General features: G+C 43.5%; 1 protein-coding gene across 1 annotated transcript in view; it reads right to left on the minus strand.

Annotated features, from left to right (window-relative positions):
- Nucleotides 1-2,375: 2,375 nt before the first annotated feature.
- The window catches only part of LOC137802673 (F-BAR and double SH3 domains protein 2-like), a 28,115-nt gene continuing 3,743 nt past the window's right edge, over nt 2,376-26,747 (minus strand). Inside the window, exons 3-20 of the mRNA XM_068600725.1 lie at nt 24,655-24,700; nt 20,526-20,602; nt 19,701-19,845; nt 19,238-19,371; nt 17,548-17,602; nt 17,330-17,458; nt 17,127-17,249; nt 15,290-15,385; nt 10,907-11,023; nt 8,947-9,045; nt 8,283-8,435; nt 8,061-8,192; nt 7,893-7,976; nt 7,602-7,785; nt 6,941-7,167; nt 6,234-6,438; nt 6,076-6,140; nt 2,376-5,337 (exon numbers count right to left, since the gene is read on the minus strand). Of these exons, the coding sequence (XP_068456826.1) occupies nt 5,254-5,337; nt 6,076-6,140; nt 6,234-6,438; nt 6,941-7,167; nt 7,602-7,785; nt 7,893-7,976; nt 8,061-8,192; nt 8,283-8,435; nt 8,947-9,045; nt 10,907-11,023; nt 15,290-15,385; nt 17,127-17,249; nt 17,330-17,458; nt 17,548-17,602; nt 19,238-19,371; nt 19,701-19,845; nt 20,526-20,602; nt 24,655-24,700 (2,155 nt within the window). The 3' untranslated portion in view covers nt 2,376-5,253. The remainder of the gene's footprint in view (nt 5,338-6,075; nt 6,141-6,233; nt 6,439-6,940; nt 7,168-7,601; nt 7,786-7,892; nt 7,977-8,060; nt 8,193-8,282; nt 8,436-8,946; nt 9,046-10,906; nt 11,024-15,289; nt 15,386-17,126; nt 17,250-17,329; nt 17,459-17,547; nt 17,603-19,237; nt 19,372-19,700; nt 19,846-20,525; nt 20,603-24,654; nt 24,701-26,747) is intronic.

Here is a 26,747-nt window from a genome sequence, read left to right on the forward strand (position 1 = left end):
AATACTTTTTTGCTCTTGTTCTCAAGTTTTTTTTAAAACTTGTATTCAGTTTCATTTATCTTTTCTATTAAACACGGATAAATACAAATCATACAAATGTGCCAACTGGCGACAAAAAAAAATGACTGAATGAAATATGAACTACATTCATCTACATCTACATTCAATAGGACACAGTAAAGATTTGAACTTTTCATATCCTTTCAGAGTACGTTTTATTATAGTATTTGTGTGACATTTTTCACACACCCCATTTATATCTCACTCACATTGAGGACTCATATTTAAGTTGCACATTTTCTTAATTTACTGCTTTTGTAATGTTGTAATTCACTTTGTGTGTGTGTGTGTGTGTGTGTGTGTGTGTGTGTGTGTGTGTGTGTGTGTGTGTGTGTGTGTGTTTGTCTGGGACTGGGGTGGGGGGAAGGGTATTCAACATAACTTTAAAGACTGTCATCGTTAATTACAGCTGTGGGGTTTAAAAACATTTCCCACAAAACTTGTTTCTTTGTACAAACCACGTGGGGGGAGTACCTGGCGCGCCTGCAGAGGGCGCTGTGGAGCGTGACCTCAAAGGTTCTAACGTGGAATAAATTACAATTATTTTATTCTGATTAATTGATTTTGAAACTGGCCTCGGTGTCTAGAAGCCGTCTAGTTTACAATGATGTATCCATGGATGCAGTTTAAACGTGATGGTCTCAATTTATACTTTATTAGTTAACTATAATCGTATTTGCAATTTTTTTTATTATTAATTGTGTTTCTGATTTGATTTTAAAAGTAAATTATGGTAAAATAAATAAATAATGGGACAACAAAAGAAAAGATAAGTTAGTTAGTTTTAACTGAATTTTTGCTCATCGAAAAACTTATTTTGGTACAGTTTGACATTATTCATGATTAAAGTAAATCAAACTTGATTTAACTTTAGATTAAATGATTTCGAAATTAAATTGCATAAACCAAAGTGAAATTGATCACAAAATATTGTTTTTACTTGATAAAGTAACAACAAAAAACTCCAAAGAAATTTGAGAAATTAAATCATTAATTAAATAAAATATTATTTTCTTCACTTTAATATTAATTTATTTCTTTGTTTTTCTGGTTAATTTTGTAATAATTTAACTTAAGCTAAAAGAGACCACGTGTAAAGTTAGCGGGACTTAGCTAAACTGAAACCGGAAGTGTGGCAATCTAAAATAAAGTGTAGCAAAAGCGACCAAAATTCGCGTTTAACTATAGAGTACATATAGCATGTTTAATTTATTAGGTTTGTGTAATACATCTGTTTTTGTATTTTTTAAACACCACAGAAATATTTTTTACACTATCAAAAATAATCACCAAAACATAATTTCACCCAAATATGATTTTTTCTTTTAACATTTGTTTACTAAAGATTTAGTTAGAGTTCTTCAGAGACTTTATATTGCTAACAATCAACATGTTTTACTTTGAAAGTTTTGACCGGAAGTGGGTGTTTTTTAATCATTAATTTTGACGATGATCTGGACCTAAAAAAAAATCAATGTAAACAAACGAGATCATAGTTTTAATTTCTGCTCCCAGCGATGCGTTCACTGCCCCCAGGACGATTGTGTATTGGTTCAGCTCAGTGATCATCAAACTACACTTTATTAATAAACTGATGGGTAGTTTTTTATCAAAACAACTTATTTTTCATAAACTCTTCATATAAATTGTCTGCAAACCGACATAATAACATTACAGGACACCATGTCAAGATTACACATAACGTGTCACAAGACTTTGACTTCATGTACCGCGTATTTAATGAACATCGTTTTTATAAAGTAACGTCATCTGTCAAATAATGCAGAGAAGTAAAAGTATGATAGTGGAGTAGAAATATACAGTAACATAACAGGTAAATACTCAGGTACAAGTACCTCGAATTTGTACTCAAGCGACTACATGCACTCCTTTCACCACTGCTCCCCAATTAGTGGCGTACGATGCAAAAAAAGAACGATGTAGATGGAGTGACCCGGATTTCCGCATTAAGGGGCTGCCGAGCATGCGCACTGGGATTTTCCTTAGTCACGCCCCCTAGCCCTCCGTCCTGCTCCGTTCTCATTCACATGAACGGACTGGAAATAACTCTGGATTCGGCTTTTTGTACATTTGCCAACTTTAAGAGCAACATCATCTAAATAACAGCTATTAATGTGTTGCTCTAAGCCTTTGAGGTGAGGGAGGGGAAGTTATTTTTTTTTATTTTTACCCAATTGTTATAGCACGTGACCGAACCGGAAGTGTAACTACACGGTTTGGCCACAAGGTAAAGCGTGCCTTCAAGTCAAAAACAAAAGACACAATAGAAACATCAGTGCAGAGTCTTGTTTTTTTTTATTTAAGCTATCTTTATTTCACATTTATTTGTACACAATAAATACAGTTAAACATCCACTGGTGTGTAAATACGGCGCTCAGCAGCTTCTGCAGAGCTTCCATCGTGAAATGTGGGCAGTTTGTCACTGAATTTCAGATTCAGAGTTATACACGAGAGTCCCGACCCAGGAGCAAGTCAACAACAACTTCTCTGTGGGGGAAAGAGACTCCCGTCTGACGACTATATATTTGTTTTTTGTTTTTAATACAACAGGGTAAATGCAAACTTCAAAAATAAGTTTGATGTCATTCAGATCTCAAGGAGATCAACGAGAACACAGCAACGTGGGCTGACGGATATCTCCTTTTTCCTCCGATCGAATTCAACCAAAAGGTTCAATAGGATGCTTTTTTAAAATTCTAATGCTAAAAACATTTTTAAAAAGCTGTGCTATTATTTGTACAGATATCCATCTCCAAGCTCTCTGTAAACTAGCATTTCAATACGCTCAAAAGGTCATTTCTCAATCAAAAAGACACTACAACGGCTATTTAAGGCTAAATAACACAAGAGCCAATAAAAGAAAAGTATTTATACCAATATAGCTGGTAAACAAAACAAGAAACATTGAACAAACAACGTAGTATCCACAATACTGAAAAGGAATAAGAAGACATCAGAAAGTGCTTCACTATGACAGTATAGATTTTTTTTTATTTGACAGCTAGCAGCTCAGGATGTTTTCCTCCTTAAAAATAAAGGCATGTTTAAACTGCACATTACCTCAGTGTAAACTGTCACCAACTGCAAACTTCTCCTCAACAAACCACCAGCAAACCTTTACTGGTTCACATGGAAACCCATTTCCACCAATTAATGAGACAATTAGAGAGGAACACTCAAAAAGATCCTGCGAGTCTGTCGTCATAACTTCCTCTTTGCATCTCGAAATAATGATTTATGATGGGAAACTTCTGTATTTTGAGAAAGTATGGCGTTTGGATTTCCTTTAGTATCAAAACAAAATCAGAAAACTCAACATTTTTGGGAAAGTATCTAATTTCTTTAATATTCTGAGTAACCTTTTAGAGAAAATAACTCATTTTTTAAAAGTCTCAGTGTCTTGAGGAAGTTTTTCATTGCTTTGATCAAATTTATTTTTATTTTGACAGTTTCTCATTTTGAGATTCATTATTTCGATTTTTTTTATTATGTCTTAATATTTTGAGAAAGTTTCTAATTTTGTTGACTCACAGGATCTTTTTGTTTTAACAGTCACATTGGCAGAAATGAGCTTCCATCGTACAACATTAGTGTCATAACAACATTTCTACATCATTATTTTACAACACGATAAAAAAAAAAGTTAGACTACGTACTTACGCACTATGTTTCTCCCTTTTAGGATGTTCTGAACATTTGGTGCAAAGAAAAACTAACAATAAGAAACACGGTTTTATAACTGAATCAAAAAGATAAAAGGATTCATTACTTTGATCAGAACTTTTCTAGGAGATTCTCCCTACCGACATAACAATCACTCAACTAAAATTGCCACTTTTCCCTTGTTTGTGTAACCGTGAACGGTTTTTTACGTGTTCGAGGAGAGGACCAGCCTCGTCCCCTTGCTGGCGTGTTTAATATTCATTTATTTTGTACTTTTTGATCCTAGCGCGTGGAGACAACCAGACTTTTGGTTTTGCGTCGAAGCTTCGTGATCTGGACGAGCTTCGATGTCTAAAAGTTTTAAGTCGTTGCATAGAAGAAAATCCAAGAGTGGAAACTCTCAAGAGCTCGTGGAACCAGAGAGGAAGACAGGAAGTGATACAGCGAGACACGACGCGGGGCGATATGGTTTGAAAGCCTAATTATTGATCCGTTAATAGGTGACGCTTGAAGATGCATTCACGGAACCAGTTAGCTTAGCTTAACACAAAGACTGGAAACGGGGGGGAAACAGCTGGCCTCTTTCCAAAAGAAGGTAAAAATATCTGCAGCAGATGATTTTTCTGTTAATACCTTAAGACCGGTGGCGTTTCACCACTTTCTCTTTCTCGACACCTGAAGCCTAGTTTCACTTCAACACTTTTTGTGGAATCCAGAAATAAACCAAATCATCAGTAAACGGCGTAAAATCTGCGTGTAGCCGAAGTTTGAGCTCCAGATTTATGTGTATTTACAAGCGAATTATGTGACTGACTAAACAGGTTTTACTGTATATATTTAGGGCAGTTATCACTACTGTAAAAGTCGGGTCATAAGCCGCTACTACCTCCAGTGGTCGTCCCCGCTGTAGCCAGCAAGTACTGCTGCTAGCTTCCCGCTGTAGCTAGCTAGCCCTGCTGCTAGCTCCCCGCTGTAGCTAGCTAGTGCTGCTCCCCGACAACCACCGAAGATGGCGGGACCAGCCCCGGCTCGACGGCAGACGCGGGCAGAAGCAGCACGAGCTAGCAGCAGCGCTAGCTGGCGACAGCGGGGAGCTAGCGCAGACAACCACCGAAGCTAGTAGCGACTAATAACTCGACTTTTACGGTACATCAGTTACTTTGCGCAAAGAAACCGGATTTGAACACCGATAGCGGGACCGCTATCTGAAGAAACTGACAGCAGATGTTCCGTCGGTTATCAATATATTCGTGTCAGGTTCGCGTAAAAGAGGATTCACCTCCGCGGTAGAAGAAGTGGGCGACATGGAGTGGGGTTAAGAGAAAGGCACGATATTCCTCCACGGCGCACCGACCCTCACGAGGAGTTGAGAGCTAACGGGGGCCTCCGGGCGTCTTCAAGGGGGTCGCAGTTTCCTCGGGTTTCCTTCGGGAGAGAAGTTCAGAGGCCACAGAGCCGTGAAGTCCGGGCTGGTTCCAACAGAGTCGCCTCCGCTCGCTGGACCGCCGTCACACCAGCGTGATCTCCACCTCCTCCCGCCGCTTCACCTGCCCGCGAGGATGCTGCTTCGGAGGCGGAGGAGCGGCGCGGACCTGGAGACATCCATCAACAAATGGCTCCGTTACCAGTACAGCTAATTGTTAGCAATGTGCTATATATGTTAATATCAGTGGTTTACTTGAAGTTTGTGTCATTGTCATGTTTGTAAGTAAACTTAAACAAATGTAATGTCTGAAAATCAAAAGTCAAATATGTGGAAAAATGCTTGAAAAATATGCTAAGCATCAAAGTAAATATGGGAATTTGTTTTAATAAAAATCGCAGGAAAAAAAATCCCAAAACATAAATAGGTAAATAGATAAAACAAATGTAAAAAAATGTCTGAAAAAAATCCAAAATATAAAAAAAGGTAAATACACAAACATGAAAAAATACTCCGAAATATGTTAGAATGAAGTTAGAATTTTAAAAAAATCCAATTTATTATGAACCATTATGCAAAAATTTCATAAAACGGAGACATTAATGCATCTTAAAAGTAATTCCTCTGTAAATGGAGCATCTTTCAATAAAAAAAGATATAAAACTAAAACGTTTTGTGCTTATTTATTGTGACTAAAGCAGCAGAAACAGAGTTCACAGCCACAAAGAGCAGAATATAACTTCATAATGGAGCTCAGACAATAACATAAATCACTTCAGGCGAGAAAACAACAAGTAAAGAAGAGTTTTCCTTAATTGAACACATCTTTGATGTGACATTTAGCAGCTTCTCTCTGTCCCTTGTGATCGTAAACGTTGAGGTTGTGGATCGTTGTGCGTTCACTCACCGGTCGGATGGTGCCCGAGCTGCTCTCTGGGTATTTGGGGGGTTGAGTGGAGCCTTGGACCGGACCTGCGGACGACATCACACGTTTAAACATCGCCACCACGCAGACGTCAAACTCTCTTTGCTTTTAACCGCCGCGCCGAGCGGGAGCGCTCTTACTCTGAAAGGGGCTCTTGTGCGGCGCCGGCCTGTGGTGTCCGTTGTGGTAGGAGGGCGGCCGGCCGGTGGGCGACGCCGTGGCGCTGCAGGGGCTGGACAGAGGGGAGGACACGGTGGGCGTCTGCAGGGGGCTGCTGTGCAGCGGACCCGGCTGGAAGGGACTGCGAGGGGATCGGTCGCTCTGAGCCAGCGGGGACGGCGACGCCTGCAGCACAGCGGGGGGGAAGTGATGTCACACTGACGACCTGATTTGTGGGATTTTCACCCGAGCGATTGAGGTTACCTTATTTTTATTGTGTTGCGTGTCCTTGTGTAGCTTCATGATGCTCACAGACGTTATCGAAAGTAGGCGTGTCTTATGGAAGGTAGACGTGTCTTAATGAAGGTAGGCGTGTCTAATTAAAGGTAGACATCTCTTATGTAAGGTGGGCGTGTTTTAATAAAGGTAAGGTGGGCGTGTCTTAATGAATGGAGGTGTGTCTTATTGAAGGTGGGCGTGTCTTATGGAAGGTAGGTGTGTATCTAGTTGAAAGTGGGCGTGTCTTATTCAAGGAAGACGTGTCTTATTGAAGGTAGGTGTGTCTTATTGAACTTAGGCGTGTCTTATTGAAGGTAGGCGTGTCTTATTGAAGGTGAGCGTATCTCTCCCCCCCCCCCCCCCCCCTTCAGTGTACCTTCCTCAAGCTCTTTTCTCCGCATCAACGTACCTGTGAACTTCCATCTCTTTGTCCGTCTCCGTTCTCGCTGTTCGCGCCGGCGAGCTCTTCCACCAGGACGGCGGGGAAAACGCCGACGACGCCGTTGAACTCTCCCTCCCAGAAGCCGTCGTCCTCGTGGGTCTCCCTGCTCAGGATGCGGATGATGGCGCCTTCTGGAAACGACAGCTCGTCCTCTGTTTGTCCCGCGTAGTCGTACAGGGCCTTCGCGAAGGACACTGAAAGGACAAGGACAGGTTGAAAATTTATATAATAAGAAATATTTGATATATAAATAAATGTTTAAAAAATATATAAATTAATATAAATAAATACATTTTAATAAATACATAATAATAAATACAAATATATATTTACATAAATACATAATAAAACATTAAGAATATAAATAAAAACATATTACAAACATACATATAAATTAATTAAAAAATATATATATATATTCACATATATGTATATAAATAATAATACAAATAAATAAAATGTATGTTTATATATGTAAATAAATAATAAAAAATATATACATATATCTATAAATTAATACATAATACAAAAAAATATATATACATTAATTTAAAAAAAAGTATATTTATTTTTGTAAATAAATAAATAATAATCTTTAAATATTCAGATCTCTGCGAGCATCCCTCACCACTGGAGTCTCCGTTGACGGAGCCGGTTGCTAGTTCGGTTTCCGGTTCGGTGGAGTTGCTGGAGGAATGCGACCGGGCGTCCAGCGCGGCCAGAGCCTGCAGCATGCTGAGCAGGCTGTTGGAGGACGGGAGCTGCAGGTATTTCTCCGGGACGTAGCCGACCTGCCCGCCGCGGTTCCGGGCCTGGAAACGCAGAAAAATATAAAAACTCAGCATTTCCACCAACGACGTCCTGGTAGTTCAGTATTGACCCAAATGGGTCCAGCTGAAAACACTGAAATCTGTGCTACCTTGACCCAGTCCTCCATGTCTCCGTCGTCGATGACCTCCAGGATCTCCTGCTCCTCGATGGTCAGCTCATCCGGCTGAGACGCCTGCAAAACACGGAACCGGATCAGAACATTTACGTCGGCAGCTCCGCTGGAGGCCCGCAGGCGTTTCAGTATCCTGTTGTGTACCTTGTAGGAGTAGAGTACTTTGCAGGTGAGCGGGTAGTTCTTCAGAGTACTCGAGGGGCTGGAGCTGCTGTCGTCCAGCACCTCCCCGCTGTCCTCCATCTCCTCGTCCTCTCGCTCCAGATCTGCCGTCCCCTGCAGAAACACGACCGCCATTGTACTCATTTCTTTGTTTAAAATAAATATACACACACGTAACAATAAAGTCATGTTTGCGGGTCTTACGGAGAGTGAAGGATCATGGGTATTGAGGTTGTTCCAGCGTTCGTTCTCCAGCTCCTCCATCACCTGGTTCATCGCGCTCTTCAGCCACGTTTCAACCGCGACGCCCGCCTCCCTCAGCAGGTCCAGACGGGCCTCGGCCTTCACTTTGACCGTCTGCGGCGTTCAGGGAAAAGGAAACACACACACACACACACACACACACACACACACACACAAAAAGGTCCAGTCAATGTTATCGTCCAAGAAGTCCAAAGAGTTTTGAATTCACCGGAGATGTTTTTCAATGTACACATTTTGTGATGCACACAAATCAACACACACGCTGACTTTGAGACTATCCACACACCGCACAGTGTGACCATCTTTATTGACGACTAATCTCATGATTATTTTCTTGATTAAATCGAGAGAACGTGATGTTTTTTTTTACCTATTTATATCCAAACAGTCCAAAAAAAATTAAATAATGTATTATATATTTAACTAAACGCTGCAGAGGTTTCAGACCATAATGTTGATTCATCATTGTGACCAGCAGGGGGAGCACTGGAGCCACTTCAAGGAACAGGACACAACTGGAGAACACACACACACACCTGTACACAGACAAACACACACACACAGACAGACACACACACCTGTACACACGCACACACACACACACCTCAGCCCTCCGTAGACTCTGCCTGGCCGCCTCCATCTTGGCCTCCAGCTCACAGTTGTTCTGCTCCGACATCTCCTGCGTCCCGAATCCCTCCAGAGCCTCAAGACAACAAACAAAACAACGAAAAACAAACAAATATATAACAAATAAAATCATCAAGTGACTGAATCTGATCGCTTCAGTGGGGAGCGAGCGACTCACTTCCTGTTTCATGGAGACAGTTTACCGGATCGACGACTGACTTTCAGAATGAAACCAGGGAAAGGGTTAAAAGGTGATGAAGATGACGATGAAGATGACGAGGTCTTATCTCTTCGTCGCATTAATGAATCATTTTATGATCTCCAGGTTTATGGTTATCAAACTGAGCCACGCTGTTGCTTTTGGTTAAAGGCCAGATTCCAGTTTAGAAGAAAAATGATTTAAATGACACGAACATGTCCGTGCATCGTTTAGGTCGGCCCGGCCGCTCTAAACCTCCCACAGGAACCTTCTGAAAAACCACAGAAGAAGAAAAACCCTACTGAGAACAGAGCCGGCCTGAGAATCGGCATGTTTGTAAGTAATGCAGTGATAGTTGTTGGTACATTTATGACGACAATGCAACCAGGAGGAGCTGCTAAAGGCTCACACACAACATATCAGAGTGTGTGTGTGTGTGTGTGTGTGTATTTATATATTTATGGGACGTTTGATAGGGACAGAGTGTTTAGAGTCGATGCTCTTTTTAAAAATGAATTTCCAGTCGTCGGAGATGCAAAGATGTTTTTGCATAACAGAACTGCACAAAAACACTTTCTGGTGGATCTGCTGCAGCTTTTTAATCGCATTTAAAAACACAAACTTTACATAAAAAGGAGATAAATACAGTTTTGCGAAACTTTATTATCTTGTTTTTACTTTTAGAACAATGCATTTGCATTGGAAACAGCCGTGTGTGTGTGTGTGTGTGTGTGTGTGTGTGCTTCCGCTTGTGTGATTGCACAACTGTGACTTCACATCGTCGCCTTTAAACGTTCTTATCTGTGAAGCGTTCCTGTTTGATTAAAATGTTGAACGAACGCACAATATAAATTTATTGCTCCACAATAAAAACGCATTATTCTTTCCTCTATCTCAGTTATCTGTCCCGGTGTGTCGTGCTCGCCGGCGCACAAGGACACAATAACACATCATGACGCATTAAATAATTCATTAAACTGATTTACGGCCCGACGGACTTCCTCGTAGAATCTGAAAAAAAACACAACTTTGTGTTCTTCACTGCTGTGTAACAGAAAGATGCAGCAACGAGTCCTGAAACACGGACATTACTTTTGTTGCACTTCCAGTTCCTTCGTCTCAAAGTCAATGTGTTTTTTTTTACTTGAGAGATTTTAATGTTTTGTTCTACGATATAAAATGCATCAGTAAAAATCCATCTGGCGAATTTAGAAGCTTTTTAAGTGCAGGGTTCATACATATTTTGAAGATTCACGCTTTAAAAATGTGTAAAAAACATAAACGCTCGTTTGCCTCAGACCTTATTTTCCATCATATTATCCAACTAAATCCAGCCACTATTCCATAACCTGACAGATCTTCAGATTTATGAGAATCTCCATCACATTTTGCACTAAAACGTTCCAAAAACTTTCATAAATTTTGCTCATACTACTCATACTGTTATTTTTAAAAAATATTTTCTCAGCACAAAGGCTAAAACTGCCTTTAGTTGAGCGAGTACTTATATTACTACTTCTACAATGACAATGAAGTTAAATCTGAATTTCATCTCAAGTATCCTGCAGACAATCCCGCATCAGAAATAAGAAATTGAAGTCTCAGACATCGACGTCTCTCTCGTCATTCCGTTTCTTCTTCTTCGCAGCACAATCCTCCCTTTCAAGCGAAGGCGTGCTCGACGGCCTATGATCTTATTTTCATATGAAAGTCCCCGTCGGGGCGCTGTGCTCCTCACCCGCTGCGTGTGGATGACGCTCTTGTATTCGCGGGCCACGCGGCTCGCCCACTTCCTCGCCTCTTTGTCCAGACTGTGCTCCTCCGACGTGCCGCTCTCCTTCTGCAGCTGCATCACCTGCGAACAGAGAGACAGCGATCAATATCTTTCATGTTGCATCTATTACTCCCACTGGGATGCATGGTTGCTGTTGGTCGGGCATGTCGCATAACCTCTGATACACAGTTTCATCTTGGTGTCCAGAAAAAGGCTTTAAAGTCAGAGTCGGACACTTTGCTGACTCGGTGTCGAGGAACATGGAGTGTTTTACCTTCTACCATGAAAAAAAAAGGGTTTTCTTAAAGAGAGGTGGTTTGTCCAAATAATACATTTCCTGCAAACGACGTCACGTCGAAAGAAGCACAAATAATTCCTTGTAAAGTGAAAGTTTCCAAAATATAAAAATCTCGGCGTCTGAGAGAGACCGGGTGGTTTCTCAAGATGTCAGAGAAGTTCTGATCACACCTTCGTGTCGAGGTGGAAACTTCCTCTTCACGAGTCACACAGAACCTTTCAGCACAGCTGGAAGAGAGCTTCAACCGCCTGTTCATTCAGGCTCCATTTAGGTTGTACAGAAACATTCATCTGGTTGTATAGAAGTCCATGCTTCATGTGTTAAAGCTGCATTCTCTCTCCTGACCACCAGGGGGCGACTCCTCTGGTTGTATAGAAGTCTATGCTTCATGTGTTAAAGCTGCATTCTCTCTCCTGACCACCAGAGGGCGACTCCTCTGGTTGTATAGAAGTCTATGCTTCATGTGTTAAAGCTGCATTCTCTCTCCTGACCACCAGGGGGCGGCTCCTCTGGTTGTATAGAAGTCTATGCTTCATGTGTTAAAGCTGCATTCTCTCTCCTGACCACCAGGGGGCGACTCCTCTGGTTGTATAGAAGTCTATGCTTCATGTGTTAAAGCTGCATTCTCTCTCCTGACCACCAGGGGGCGACTCCTCTGGTTGTATAGAAGTCTATATAAGTGACTCTACTTCTCTCTTGATGTTTTCCCTCAGTAAACATTGTAAACATGAGTTTATGTCTCAATCTCTAGTTTCAAGTCTTCTTCTATACAGCATGATGTTCATTTAGTAAATTATGGTCATTTAGAGTCAAACAGACCATAAAGCAGGGGACGCTTAGGTTGTACAGAAACATTCATCTGGTTGTATAGAAGTCTGTGCTTCATGTGTTAAAGCTGCATTCTCTCTCCTGACCACCAGGGGGCGACTCCTCTGGTTGTATAGAAGTCCATGCTTCGTGTGTTAAAGCTGCATTCTCTCTCCTGACCACCAGGGGGCGACTCCTCTGGTTGTATAGAAGTCTATGCTTCACGTGTTAAAGCTGCATTCTCTCTCCTGACCACCAGGGGGCGACTCCTCTGGTTGTATAGAAGTCTATGCTTTATGTGTTAAAGCTGCATTCTCTCTCCTGACCACCAGGGGGCGACTCCTCTGGTTGTATAGAAGTCTATGCTTCATGTGTTAAAGCTGCATTCTCTCTCCTGACCACCAGGGGGCGACTCCTCTGGTTGTATAGAAGTCCATGCTTCGTGTGTTAAAGCTGCATTCTCTCTCTACACATGAATCTATCACACTATGTTTGTGTAGCACATTTCTTACAGTGCAGTTATAAATGTGTCACCGATGATTGTGGACCAAGATACACACAAAAAAAACATTTTAAACTGCAACTTAAAGACAAAACAATTTTCGAAATGTAACAAAATAGAAGTAAAAGCCATAATAAGAGCAGTCGTGGTAAAACGGTGAGAAATAAAAACTATATTTCAACCGGTCATGTGGAATTCAATTTTTACAATTTGACTTTTGATCCATTAAAAATAAAAATAAATCCCTCAAAATGTGAGTTGGGAGGTTTTCCGCCTGACAACAGCGGTGTGTGCATGCAGGGAGAGGCTCACCGGGTGGGGAGGGTCGGCCCGCTCACAATGCCTCCTTTTCACAGACGGGACGTTCACGGCGCTCCGGCCTTCCCTGCTGCCCCTCCCCTCCCAGCTCGGCTCTCTTCCTTACCGGATCCCTCTGTCTGGTGCGAGCGGTTTTGGGAGGGGAGGAGCAGAGGGGAGGCAGGGAGGCGCTCTCTCCCTCCACCACTGATGTTTTCTTTAGGAACAGGCTGCTGCTTGTTTGACTTCCAACGAAAACAACGCCAGTATTTGCAGTTTGAACAAATTGTCCAGTGTTGACCGGCGGAGCGGAGGACGAGAGCGGCGGCGGCGGCGGGCGGCCCGGAAAAAAGACGTACGCGACGCTGCACCGCGATGCGTTCATGTGCAGCGCGGCCAACCCAACACCTCTGCAGGGTTCATGCACATTCTGACTAATGGATTTCTATGACTTTTAACCACATTTCTATGACTTTTAACCACATTTCCATGACTTTTAACCACATTTCCATGACTTTTAAAGACATTTCCATGACTTACCCAAATTTCCATGACTTACCCAAATTTCCATGACTTTTAACCAAATTTCCATGACTTTTAACCAAATTTCCATGACTTTTAACCAAATTTCCATGACTTTTAACCAAATTTCCATGACTTTTAACCAAGTTTCCATGACTTTTAACCAAGTTTCCATGACTTTTAAAGACATTTCCATGACTTACCCAAATTTCCATGACTTACCCAAATTTCCATGACTTACCCAAATTTCCATGACTTACCCAAATTTCCATGACTTACCCAAATTTCCATGACTTTTAACCAAATTTCCGTGACTTTTAACCAAATTTCCGTGACTTTTGAATCTATTTTCTGTGACTTTTAACCAAATTTTCTAGACTTTTTACCATTTTTTTCTCAAGGGCTTTTTCCAGGCCTAAAAAAATCACACATTTTCCAGGTTTTCCATGACCGTGAGAACCCTGCCTCTGGCACGTTTAGCACACCACGGTTGTGTTTAAGAGTGTGACAGTAAAAACTTTTTTTGTTTTACAATCATGCAGATGTTTAAATGTTTCATAGAGGGCAAGAAAGAAAATGCTTTAAATTACCAGTATGGGTGGAAAACTGAGACTTGGTGAACAAGTGTGCGACGCTGTAATTAAAAGCAGACTGCAGCACCACTCAAGTGAGGTTTCACGTTGTCGAGATGCAACACTTTTATAGCCCCACGTGGGGGGGGAACAGCTGGGAGAGCAGATTTTGATAAGATCACAGCGGGAGATTCAGCACAAACCAGCGCAGAACCAATGGGGGCTGCTGGGAAATGGTGAAACACAATCCGAGGGAGTCCGGTTGAAAAGCTGGAGATGCATGAAGTTGATGCTGGAAACACTCGACAGCTGTTCACGGTATGAAACGAGGAAGGATTTTACAACTCTGGAAAGTCATGGCGGTAATGATAAGGGGAAGCTGACATAATTACGTTGTTAATGTGCAACTGCGTGCGTTGCAGCACTTTGTGCTTTTCTTTCCTGCGGCTGTCTTTGCTCTCGCCGCTCCACTGTATCGGCCTCCAGCCATAATTAAATACGACTGTAATAAAAAGCCCGAGCGACACGAGCAAACACCGAACGTGTGCAACTGGTCAATGTTCATGTCCTGTCGTGTGCGAGGCCGCTGGTTTGATTCCCGTGCCGCTGCTTGTTAAAGCCTCCATCCCTTTTCTACATGTCGGGTTACAAGCCGCTACTACCCGTTGTAGCAAGTTAGCGCTGCTGCTAGCTCCCTGCTGCTACTGCCCACGTCGGGCGTCGAGCCGGAGCTGGTCCCGCTACCTTTAGTGGTTGTCGAGTAGCTAGCAGGAAGCTAGCTGAAACCTAGCAGCAGCGCTAGCATCAGCATCAGTGCCTCGAGCTAAATCATCAGGATGCTAACGTCTACACAGTGACGATGCTAACAGGCCGCCATCTGCTCCCCACATCCTTGTTTACAAGTTATTTTTAGCAACCCGAGAGCCAAACGCTAAAATAATATTTATTGAGTGTTAGCTAACAGCCGCGGCTAACGTGTACGGCGGCTTCAGGGCTCTGAAACTGGATTTGTTTGTCGACCCACATTTGATTTTTGACGATTTCAGTGCAGTCAGAAGTTATATCTCACACATGTTAACAGCGTGCGGTCGGGGAATTCACGGCTCCTGTATTTTAAGCATAAACTACTCCTTAAATGTAGTCAACTAGCCACTTAAGTCACAGGAGCTTTACCGTGTTTTCTACCAAATATGATAAAAAAAAAGTTTTCTGTGGAACCCCCAAGCGTGTCTGATACAACATCGACCGCACAGACACTTTACGCAACACTTTGCGACACATTGAGCAACCTAAGAAACGACTAACGCTCTACTGCAGGAAAGGAAAAAAGGGTTTATTTCATTTATTACCGTATCGGAGTCGATGGGCTGGAAGGAGAATTCGGGCGCTCGCTGAAACACGAGGTTCTTCTGCACAAACTGCTGCTGGTGGAACTCCTGCAGAACCTAACGGGGGCAAAAGAGGAAATGCATGTTGAAGTTTTGACAGATATCAACGATCAAAATAAAAGAAACAACCTCTTAGTCGATTGATTCTGTTGCTCAGTGTTTCTTTTCTCTTTCAAAAAGACGAAGGCCTCCAGTTTCAGAGGCTGAAAAGGTGGAGATAATTAAAGAGAACGCCCTGCACGGGACGTCCCACCGATGAATGTAACTTCATCTGGAAAAGGTTTTTGTTCCCCACTGAGATTCACGTGTTTAGTTTCCCCAGATTTGTATAAGCTGCACAGTGAAAACTAAACACACAATAAAAGAATCAAACGTAGGAGCGCTTCATCTCGTCAGATTGAGTCTCACGTGACATGAAAGCACCTCGTGAGATCTGCGTCAGGAAGCAACGCTGAGAAACTGCCATGAAAATAAAAGTGTCCCTTCATCTGCGGCGAGGAACCTGAACCGCCTCAGACTGGACGAGGCCAACGGCGGCTCGAGTGCGTGTAAACCGAGGAGCCGAGAGGTAACGCACACCCTCCAAATAAATTAGCGGGGCAGCGAGCCCGGTAGACAGCGTCCAAAGACAGCAAGGGTGACCCTGAACGCACCATGAAGGGCTTCATGGCATTTGCACACTTTTTGGGGGGAAAAACGGGATCGCTGAAAGCTCGAGTGTTCAAAAAGATCCTTCCAGATCTCTCACACTCACACACACACACACACACACACACACACACACACACACACACACAAAATCTGCGCTTGTGACAGAAGAACCCGACGTGGTTCTGATTGCTGGTGCTTTTGATGCTGTTGAGTCGCAGCTGCTCTCCAGAGGAACATTTCTCAGCTCTGACGCAATGAATCTATTCTTAAATCTTTTATCTTTTTCATCTCCGTCTATTATTAGTGTAGGAAAAACAAAACTCTCAGATCGCAGCTTCTCGGATACTTTGGCTGGTTTTCTGGCCGTCAACATTTAACCCCGTGAGCGACGAGATGACAAGACTAAATTAAACTCGACTGGTTTGTGATGAAGACCCCTCACGATGAAGATGAGTGTTTCTGGAGTTCCAACAACTCCAACAGAGTGAGACCTCTTCTTCTCTTTCATGTACATTTCATTTTAGCAGTTTAAGACAATGAACTTAATGTTTTGGACTCAAAACCTTCAGGGTTTGGATCAAGTTGCGATGAATAAATAACTAAATAAAGTTTTTTAATCAACTTTTCTGCTGCTAAGCAAACATGTATTTTCACAAAATGTACTGAGGATCTTTGACGCCAACATCTATGCTTCGTTTAGGCTAATAAATTAAAAGTCAAGGGTTATCCGTTGGGCAGGTCCATATCTAGATCTATTTTTTGCCAAATCTAAACACAATGAAATATATTAAATGATAAATAACTTTCCTCAAGATATCAGTGTCTTTATAATCTGGGTGCCTCGAGTTAAACCATCAGGATGCTAACGTCTACACAGTGACGATGCTAACGTGCTCATGGTTAGCAAGTGCGTAAACATGCTAACATTGACTTATTGTATTAAAACACAAAAGCACAGTTCAGGCCGATGAGAACGTCTTTAGTTTTGCATGTTTTTTTGTCATAAACATGTATTATTCACAAATTGTACTGAGGATCTTTGACGCAGACATGTCTGTGTCACTTAGCCGATGCTAGCCGATTAGCCTAACGCAATATTGAAACTATTGGATATAAAAAAGGTGAAGTTCTGGTTGTGGAGACTCACCCCGTTGGAGCTGTTCAACAGCTGGTTGAAGGTGTCGTGGACGGCCTGGTAGCTTTCCAGCTCCGTCTGACACAGCGAGACCAGGTAGTCCTTCACCTGCTCGTAGATTCTTCCATCCGACACCTGCAGACAGAATGGTAAAAGTTCTCCGTCCGTGTTTACCTCCATCTCTCCCTCCATCCCTCCACAGTGCGCCTCCTCACCTTGATGCAGTCCATGAGGTCTGTGTCGTAGTAGCGCTGCTGGTGAGCGTTAGCGGCCGCTAGCATCAGAAGGTAGTCGTTTCGGGCGTGCGTGGCTTTGGAGTTACACTCGCTCCTCTTGGCTTTCAGCTGGAAGGTAAAAGTAAACTGATGACTGCAAAAAAAAAAATAAAAACGAGCAGTTTAGATGTTTATGTTGTGAGGTGAAGATCTCTTACCTTCACACTCGCCCTCTGAAGACTGGATCTGGACTGGAAGAGACTTAGCTTGGACCTGAAGAGAAGATAATAAAAATTAAAAAAATAGTTGTTTTCATTCGCTTACAATCTAAAAAGAGAGGTGTTCTTTAAGGAGTCGGCCATGTTTCTACAGCAGCCCAGACGCTGGCCTTTTGGGTTTTCATGTCCCTTGCAGGCCACCGTAGTTGAATAAACGTCTGTGAAACTGTCGTAACGTGAGCCAAGGGGCATTTAGTTGGTAGCAATCTGCAACCTCGCCACTAGGTGTCACTGGATCCGACACGGCGTCCCTTTAAAATGTCTTTTAAACGAGAAACCGAGAGTTAAAGAAACCAGATTTCTTGTATTCGGGTAGCGGCCAGGTTCCTAATCTGCTTTTAGCGCGTACGCATGTGCATAAATACGACTTCAAGCGTGACGCGGTGTGTTGACGTATCTTAAATAACTCTGCAACAATAACATCAAGTAGCATCTTCTAGTCGAAGTGAGTCAGTTCAACCATTTGTCAAATCAGGACACGTTCACGAACGAGATGACGAGATGTACAGTAACCTGGATACTACAGTGCACGTAAACACGCTCTGACAACACGCGTGACCTACTTTTTCTAGGTCACTTAAATGCACGTTGTTTGCTCTAAAACGAGACCGACTGCAGCTGCAACAAATACACAAAGTCAAGATTCTGCGGTTATTCGGCGAGGAAAGAAACAAACTGTTTCGACGTGTAAATGCGAGATTGAATTAGCCGACTTGACTTCTTCTTCTTCTTCTTCTTCTTCTTCTTCGCACCCAGATGACCTCCAGTGACTCAGCAGACGCTCAGAAGAATGCGTCTGTGTACACACGAGGCCAGGAGAAAGTAGTATTTGTAGTGTTAGCACGCGCGCCAACCCGGCCGGCCGAGCTGCTCTATAACCAAAACTTCCCTGATGGGCAGAAGAAATGTCTGCAATGTGAGTGTCGGTGCCAGCTGCTCATGTTGCGCCAGGAGAACGTGCACATATGCAGAGGAGATAGATCATTACGTATGAACTTGAAGTCAGACGCGAGAAAGCACTTCTTTGAATAATAAAAAGGTAATAAAAACTGTATTTTCAAATAATAAAACCAAGTGATAAGATAATCCTTATTAGCCTCCAATGAAGTCATACTTTACTATTTGATTTGTCCTGATGTGTGAGGTGGAAAGTTTTGAAATGCATTTTTATATTGCTTTAAGTGTCTTTGAGAAGCTTTTGAAGTGCTATAGTTTCTATACTAGGTGATGGAACTTATTGAAAAACCATCTTAGACCCAAAAGAATTGTACAAAAGCAGATTTTTTTGTCTCAAAACATGTCTGGAGTTCATCTTTTACTGGTTTGGTCGCTAAAAATATCAGAAAATTGTGGAAAAAATGTCCATTGATTCTGCTCGTTTTGTCCAAAAACAAACAAACGACACTCTTTCTACTACGATGTCCAAAAGAAAAAGCAGCACCCATTAAAACCATTTGGTCCTATTTGAACCAGCCGCTTGGGATTTGCTCTTCGAAGCCGTTTCATTGGGTCAAAACGCAGCAGCAATTGATTCTGGTGTAACTTCAACATACAGTACATCTTCCACTCGATGCATTCGCCTTTAAACCCCTAAAAGAACACGACCAGAGTCATATCTTTTGGTTCGTACTTGGCGTCCAGCTCGGCCTTCTCTCTGACGGCCTGAGCCATCGTCTCGGCCTCCTGGTACTTCTTCCTGCTCTTCGTCAGCTCCTTCACCGACTCCTGCAGCTCCGCTTGAACCACCGTCAGCTGTTCAATACACTGAGGAGGAGAGAGAGAGAGAGAGAGAAAGAGCTTTACACAAACTCCTGAGTGATATGCATCGAGGTGGATGGCGTGAAGAAGAGGGGGAACGAGGCGGCACAAATCAAAAGTCGTATCTGAGCACCAAGTCCAGCGCTGCAGTGGCATCAATACCGAGCTGATAGCAGTTATTAGTGATGATAACAGCAGCTGCGGCGTCTGTCCTCATGTGGCAGATTGTTTTATCAGGATGACGCAGGTCGTTCGCGCAAAGTTTTCCGCTGGAAGCGACGCCGAGGCGCCGTCCACTGAGGACAAAGTGTGGCGGACGGAGGGCCGGCCGTTACCTTCCTCAGCTGCTGTTCCTTCTGCAGACGGCCCGTCTTGGCCGGGTCGGCCACCTGGACCTTGTAGTTGTCGCAGGCGCCGATTCTGGACTGGGTGAGCTGAACCGTGCCCTCCAGGTAGGCCCTCCACACCCAGTACATGTTCCTGAAAACACACAGAGAGGGTTCACTTCACACCCGCTGCAAGCAATTTGACGTCGTTTTTTGCAGGGAATTTTTGAGAAATGATGATTTCGGAGTTCGGCTGCACGATTATTTGTGCATGAAAGTTGCAACTTAATGATGATTTTACTTGTTTGCGTAAAAACCTTTTCTAGAAAATAAAGAATTCAGTGACGACAACGCAAGGTGACGTGTTCAGAAGCCAATGATATAAAACCTCATCATACTGTCATATATGGAGAAAAATAAAATAAAATCCTCACATTTATGAAACGGGAAACAGCAAAAAAAAAATGAAAACTAGGATTAAAAAAAGCTTTTTGGTCCTTTTGTGAGGTCACATGACCTTTGACCTCAATCCACTGGACATTTGTGCCAAATCGCGTTTAGGGAGCGATGAACGAGCCAAAAACGTAATCAATAACCAGAAGAAATGATGAAAATGCTAAATAGTTGCTAACTCATTAGCTGTAATGTTGAGCTCCACATGTTTTATAATATTTTATAAGCGTACATCTTCTTCTAAGCTCTCCTCTGAACACGAAGAAACCTAAGATGAGCGTCTGAGGAGCAGAGACGGATAGACGTCGGAGCTAGCCAATGCTACGCTACGCTACGACTAGCTCGAAAAGGGGCGGGACTTAAGGAAACAGGTTTCGTTACCTTTCGTCCGCTCGTTCCTCCGTCACGCTGTCCGGCCATTCCCTCTTCAGATACTGATTGGCCAACTTCTGGAGGGCCTGGAGGAGAAGACACACAAAGCAAGAGGGTGACCTTTCACCTTTTGCTACCAGCACACGTTTCCTGGGTGTCATCTTCACATAGGCCACGCCCCCTCGCCCCCACATGACCGTGTCTTATATGAACCACCAGACGAGCAGCTGAATAACTTTTCTTAGAAGCTCGGCACTATATTTAAACTCCTCGCCGCGTGGACTCGCTCACCTGTCGGGGAGTCGAGCGGTCGGCTCAGTCGCTGTTTTTAAAAAAAAAAAAAAGGATTTCATTGCTGACGTAGGCGCATATTTCTTTAGAGAAAAATGTAATTCATTCAGACCACATTGGCCCGCGGAGATATATCGAGTTCCTCCACCTCGACCCGCAGAGAGGTGGAGGAACAGAAATATCAGAACAGAGTAAAAATATAAAGATGATGAATTCAGACACACACACACACACACACACACACACACACACATACACACACACACACCGACAGACAGACAGACAGACAGACAGACACACACACACACAGACAGACACAGACGGACACACACCGACAGACCGACCATCGACAAACAGACACACACACGGACAGACAGACACACAGACAGACAGACGCACAGACACTGACAGACACACAACGACATGCATACACCAACAGACCCCCACACACACACTAACAGACCCACAGACACGGACAAACAGACACACACACCGACCGACAGACAGACACACAACAACAGACACACATACCGACAGACACACAGACACTGACAGACACACAACGACATGCATACACCTACAGACCCACACACACACACACCAACAGACCCACACACACGGACAAACAGACACACACACCGACCGACAGACACACAACAACAGACACATATACAGACAGACGCACAGACACACAACGACAGACAGACAGACATACACCGACAAACCCCCACACACGCACTAACAGACCCACACACACCGACCGACAGACACACACACACACACACACACACACACACGAGTCACCAGCACTAATTAAATAAACAAGTCGGACATTTTACTTCTGTTTTTGAGACACAAGCCGACGTTCCGCTTCATGTCAAAAAGAGAAACCACATATTTATTTATTTTTTGGAATCGGCCATCAAGGAAATGAGCCCCGTCCATCCTTCCTCTGTCCTCAGTCCATCCTTCCTCTGTCCTCTGTCCTCTGTCCTCAGCCCTGAGGCCTCAGCTCGTTGGTTCTGGTGAGCTCGCTGCCAAAGCTTCAAAAGGCCGCCACAAACCCGACCATTGTGGCGCTCAGACGGAGGCCGAGCGGACACGCCTGAATAGTGTGATGAACAAGAGGCGAGGAGGAGGACGAGGACGAGGAAGAGCCACACAGAGGAGGACATTTTATCACGGCGGTGTGATCGGAATAGCAATCGGCTAATGGCTAAAGCAGCTTGCAGGTGTAAGAGAACCCAGGAGAGGAAAAAAAAAAGGGGGCGTGTAAAGAGAAGAGATTTTTTTTAAAGAAGAAGAGGAAGAAGAGGAAGAAGAGGGTGAGAGCAGAAAGAGGACGAAGTGTTCCAGAGACGCTCTGACCCACTTTGATTCAGCCCACTGGCAGCGGGAGTCTAATTGATCACATGACAACACACAGACGACACATTTTATTCATTTTTAGGAGCTGGAATAAACCAATTCATTATTTTGTCCATGAAAAAAAAATGGACGAGAAATTTGAAAACGTGCCCATAAACATCAATATTCACTCTTTTAATCAATTATTAAAATATCTGGTTGCTTCATTGTCTGTCGATCTACGAGTCATTTCACCTGTAACTACTTTTATGACAGCATTTGGTCGTTTTTTTACTGCATGGAGCTTGAACGCATCCTGGACTCTTCGCGCTTTTAATCCCTTTTCCTCGTCTTCAGGGATCCGCGACTAGAAAGCTATCGCAGCGATCTCCGGATCACTTATTATATTTACAGAATATAACTTATATTTGTGTAATTAATCCCCCCACGCTGCAGATTTAAGGCACACACAACCGCGGTTAGAACAAAAACTAGTTCATCCAGACACCTCTGCATTAAAATATTAAGCTATTATGTCAGAAAAACTGAAAATATCCACAGCTGAGAAGCTGGAACAACAGATCTCAGACCTGCAATTTACAAGTTAAATAAAAAACTGCAGTGGAATAATAACTCCTGTTCAGTGTGGGTACGAGTTGTGCGTGCATATTGAAATAAAACACACAACGATACGGTTGCAAAGGCTCTGCCTGCGGGAGGATCTCCATCACAAACAAGCCTCAGTGTCGCTCATCTTTCCTTTACATTCAACATGCAACATTTACATACATGTAAAATACACAAACCGATGCTGGTTTCCCGTCTAAACACACACAGACACACACGTTGATAACTACATTGTCGTTTCAGCCGCCAGACACGTGGTTCCAATTTAAAATGGACGAAGCGGCCAACCGAGGGATCAGCCCACGAAAGACTGTTCTGCTTCAACCGTAAATAGTTACAGATGCATTATTCTTTTATTAATGAGGTTTTCTTCGAGGACTCTCTCTCTCTCCCCCTCCCTCTCTTCCTCCCTCCTTCCTTCCCTCCCTCCCTCCTCGGGTGACATGATGACTCCGGCCAAGCAAGATAAATAATGTACAAACGGGCGTCAGAGATTTTCCACCGCGGATGAACGGCAGCGACCATATTTGCAACACGAAGGACGTAGAGACGCCGTACAGACGACCTGTCAATCACCTGGTAGCCCCGCCCCCAAAGCGTCCCCTGCTTTATGGTCTGTTTGACTCTAAATGACCATAAATGAACATGATGCTGTATAGAAGAAGACTTGAAACTAGAGATTGAGACATAAACTCATGTTTACAATGTTTACTGAGGGAATACATCAGGAGAGAAGTAGAGTCACTTATATAGACTTCTATACAACCAGAGGAGTCGCCCCCTGGTGGCCAGGAGAGAGAATGCAGCTTCAACACATGAAGCATAGACTTCTATACAACCAGAGGAGTCGCCCCCTGGTGGTCAAAAGAGACAATGCAGCTTCAACACATGAAGCATAGACTTCTATACAACCAGAGGAGTCGCCCCCTGGTGGTCAGGAGAGAGAATGCAGCTTTAACACATGAAGCATAGACTTCTATTCAACCAGAGGAGTCGCCCCCTGGTGGTCAGGAGAGAGAATGCAGCTTCAACACATGAAGCATAGACTTCTATACAACCAGAGGAGTCGCCCCCTGGTGGTCAAAAGAGAGAATGCAGCTTCAACACATGAAGCATAGACTTCTATACAACCAGAGGAGTCAGAATAGACAGCTTTGCTATTTCCTGGCCGAGGCGTATGCCTCACCGACGGCTCACAAAGGCTGTTTCAGTGTAATTTACGAGAAAACTTCATAGTTTTCTAAACTCTTTACGTGTTTCGTGTGTATAAAAGTAAAAAAGCGCCATGAAAAAAAAAGAAAACATGCAAGCAAAGCACAAAGTACCTCGAACAGTACTCTCATTCCACAACAAGTGCTGCTCTTTTGAACCCCCCTTCCATTCCCTCTCATTTAGGACCAGACGCTCACGGGCAAACAGACATGCAAGGTTGCCGGTTGGATGACGGCAGACGTGCCCCCCCCCCTCACCCCTTCTCTCTCTCTTCACAGCCGCGGTGGACATTCCTCACGGCGCTGCAAAAAACCCGAACACGGCCAAAGAAGGCAAAGAGAGGGAATTCCTCGGGCGGCCGGGTCGAACGTCAGCAGGAAGCCGCGAGGCCGAGACGACACTCAGCCGAGGAGGAAGCGACTGGATGCCTCTCTGGTTGCGGTGCGGCGTTTGTTCTCGTCCGTCGGCCGCGAGAGAACAAAGAGCTTTCTCAGAGACCACATCCTCAAAACACCACACACACACACACACACACACACACACACAGACACACACACACACAGACACACACACACACCTCTGACTGTGCCGTGAAAGCCAAATTTGTATTTTTGGCGACACAAATGACAAGGCAGGGCAGCGATGACGAAGATGTGCTCACCTGGGCGTAGTCCCTCTCGACAGCCGCCCTCTTTTGGCTGAAAGTCCTAAAAAAAAAAAAAAAGAGGAGAAACAAGAGGGAACATGAATTAACATAAAAGTTCACACAGACTGTATTGTATGAGTTCCCTTAATATATCACATGATCGAACTCTGGAAGGAAAGGTTAGTGTCTCCATTTAAAGGTTCATTGATGTCAGTCCAGTCTTGATTGGGTGTAGATTAGATTACGGTGTAATTTGGATGATAATCCACTGAAAATAACAAGTTTTCAGTCAATTTTTTAGGGCTCGAGCGACGTCGATTTGCGTTATTTCCTGCGTCTTCCTTCCCGGAGGAAAAAGCTGCAGCTAAAACCAGAAGAACTCAGACGCAGCAACATGTTGCTTCTGTAAACTCTGCCATAAATTAATAAAGAACAGTCGCATCAAGAAGATTTTCTCATCGTTTCCTCAAACGCAGCTCGAGTTCCCGTCACGCCAACACAATGCAGAACAATCCTGTCGCATACATTTAACGGTTTGTTCTCGTCGACGTCGAGCCGGCCTTTGAAAAGCAGAACTCTACTTTATTTTAAAGAAAGTCCAGCTGTCCGTTCACACCGATCGATTGTGCTTTTTCCTGCGAAGCTTAACGACGTTTCTAACGATGCCGTCGGACTGAAGTCTCCAGGAAGCCTGAGAGTCTCGTTGAAAGCGCTAAAGCAGGGATTTTTTCGGAGCAATTTTGTAGTTTTTAAGTCAGATTCACTGAGTCTTCACTCCATGTGCACTTTGTTTGTCTCGCTCGATGATTAGAGTCGCCGTAAATTTCACAAATACTCCTAAAATGTGCGAGGCACGTCAGGAAATATTGGTCTTCATTCTTTGTGTGTGTGTGTGTGATCGTTTCAGGCTTGATTTGCACACACGCGAGGCGGACGATGGATCAAGTTGAATTCATGCAGAAAAAAAAAAGTCTGAGAAAAGAACAGAGGTCAGCGCCCTGGGAAAGAAAAAATAACTAAACACAACTTGACAGCAGCAAAAATCATCATCAAGTCATTAAACATGTCGAGACTCGACCGCGGCGCTCCGCCCGGCTCTAAACAATCTGGCCGACTTCCTGGGAGCTTCCCTCTCCTCGCTCTCTTCCTCCAGCCCCCCCCACACACGCTCCCAAACATTCACTTCCTGTCGTTTTCCCAAAACGGAGCTTTTGCTGACGAGCAGATGCAATTTCCAGTTTGCTGACTCATTTCTCGTCAGAGATCAGAGAGTGACGACGACGACGACGACAACGACGAGCGTTGTGGAGCGGCAGAGCTTCACAGGTTTAATACACATGCAGACCGATGGACTTCATGACTTTTGACCACATTTTCATGACTTTCAACCATATTTTTATGACTTTTAACCACATTTCTACAACTTTTAACCACATTTTCATGACTTTAAACCAAATGTTCATGAGCAAACATTGTGTGAAATGTGTGTGTAAACAGTAAAAAGTGATAAAATGTAGTATTTAAACTAACAATGAGGATTCAAAGCATACAGTAAACCTTAAATGACTCAAATGAATGAGAGACAATAGTTTGATTAAAAGAATAAACATTTCTATAGATGCCTGTATGTATGCTGCTGATATTTTGAGCCTCTTTCTTTTAAAAGTATTTCAAACTCAGCGTGAATGAACGTCATGAACACGTGAATAAAACACATTAACAGGACTTTTACTACACTTTTGTGTAAGATTAATTCAAAATGTCATGACTTTTCCAGGTTTTCATGGCCGTAAGAACCTGGTTCACGTTGTTTCTGCGCTGCTCGATGCGAGCGAGCCTCAGCCGCAGCATCTGGCGTCTCCTTGACCTCAACTCGCAGCTGTTCGGAGGTTCAGAGCTCTTCTGCCACCGACAGGAAGCGGGGAGCCGGCGGGCCGGCGCCTCGACCCGGCGCCGAAAAAAACTCAACCGCCGGTTTTTAAAAACGCTGAAGCGCCTGAACGCAGACGGGCCGATGCAACAATGTCGCACGTTCACAGTGTTTGGTGCAGATTTTTCTAACGTATGAACGGAGTTCATCACGTCGATCTGCGTATGTCCTTTGTTGC

Source organism: Clinocottus analis, unplaced genomic scaffold, assembly GCF_023055335.1.
Source record: "Clinocottus analis isolate CAN_PGR_092001 unplaced genomic scaffold, fCliAna1.0.p SCAF_5, whole genome shotgun sequence".
NCBI classification, from domain to species: domain Eukaryota; kingdom Metazoa; phylum Chordata; class Actinopteri; order Perciformes; family Cottidae; genus Clinocottus; species Clinocottus analis.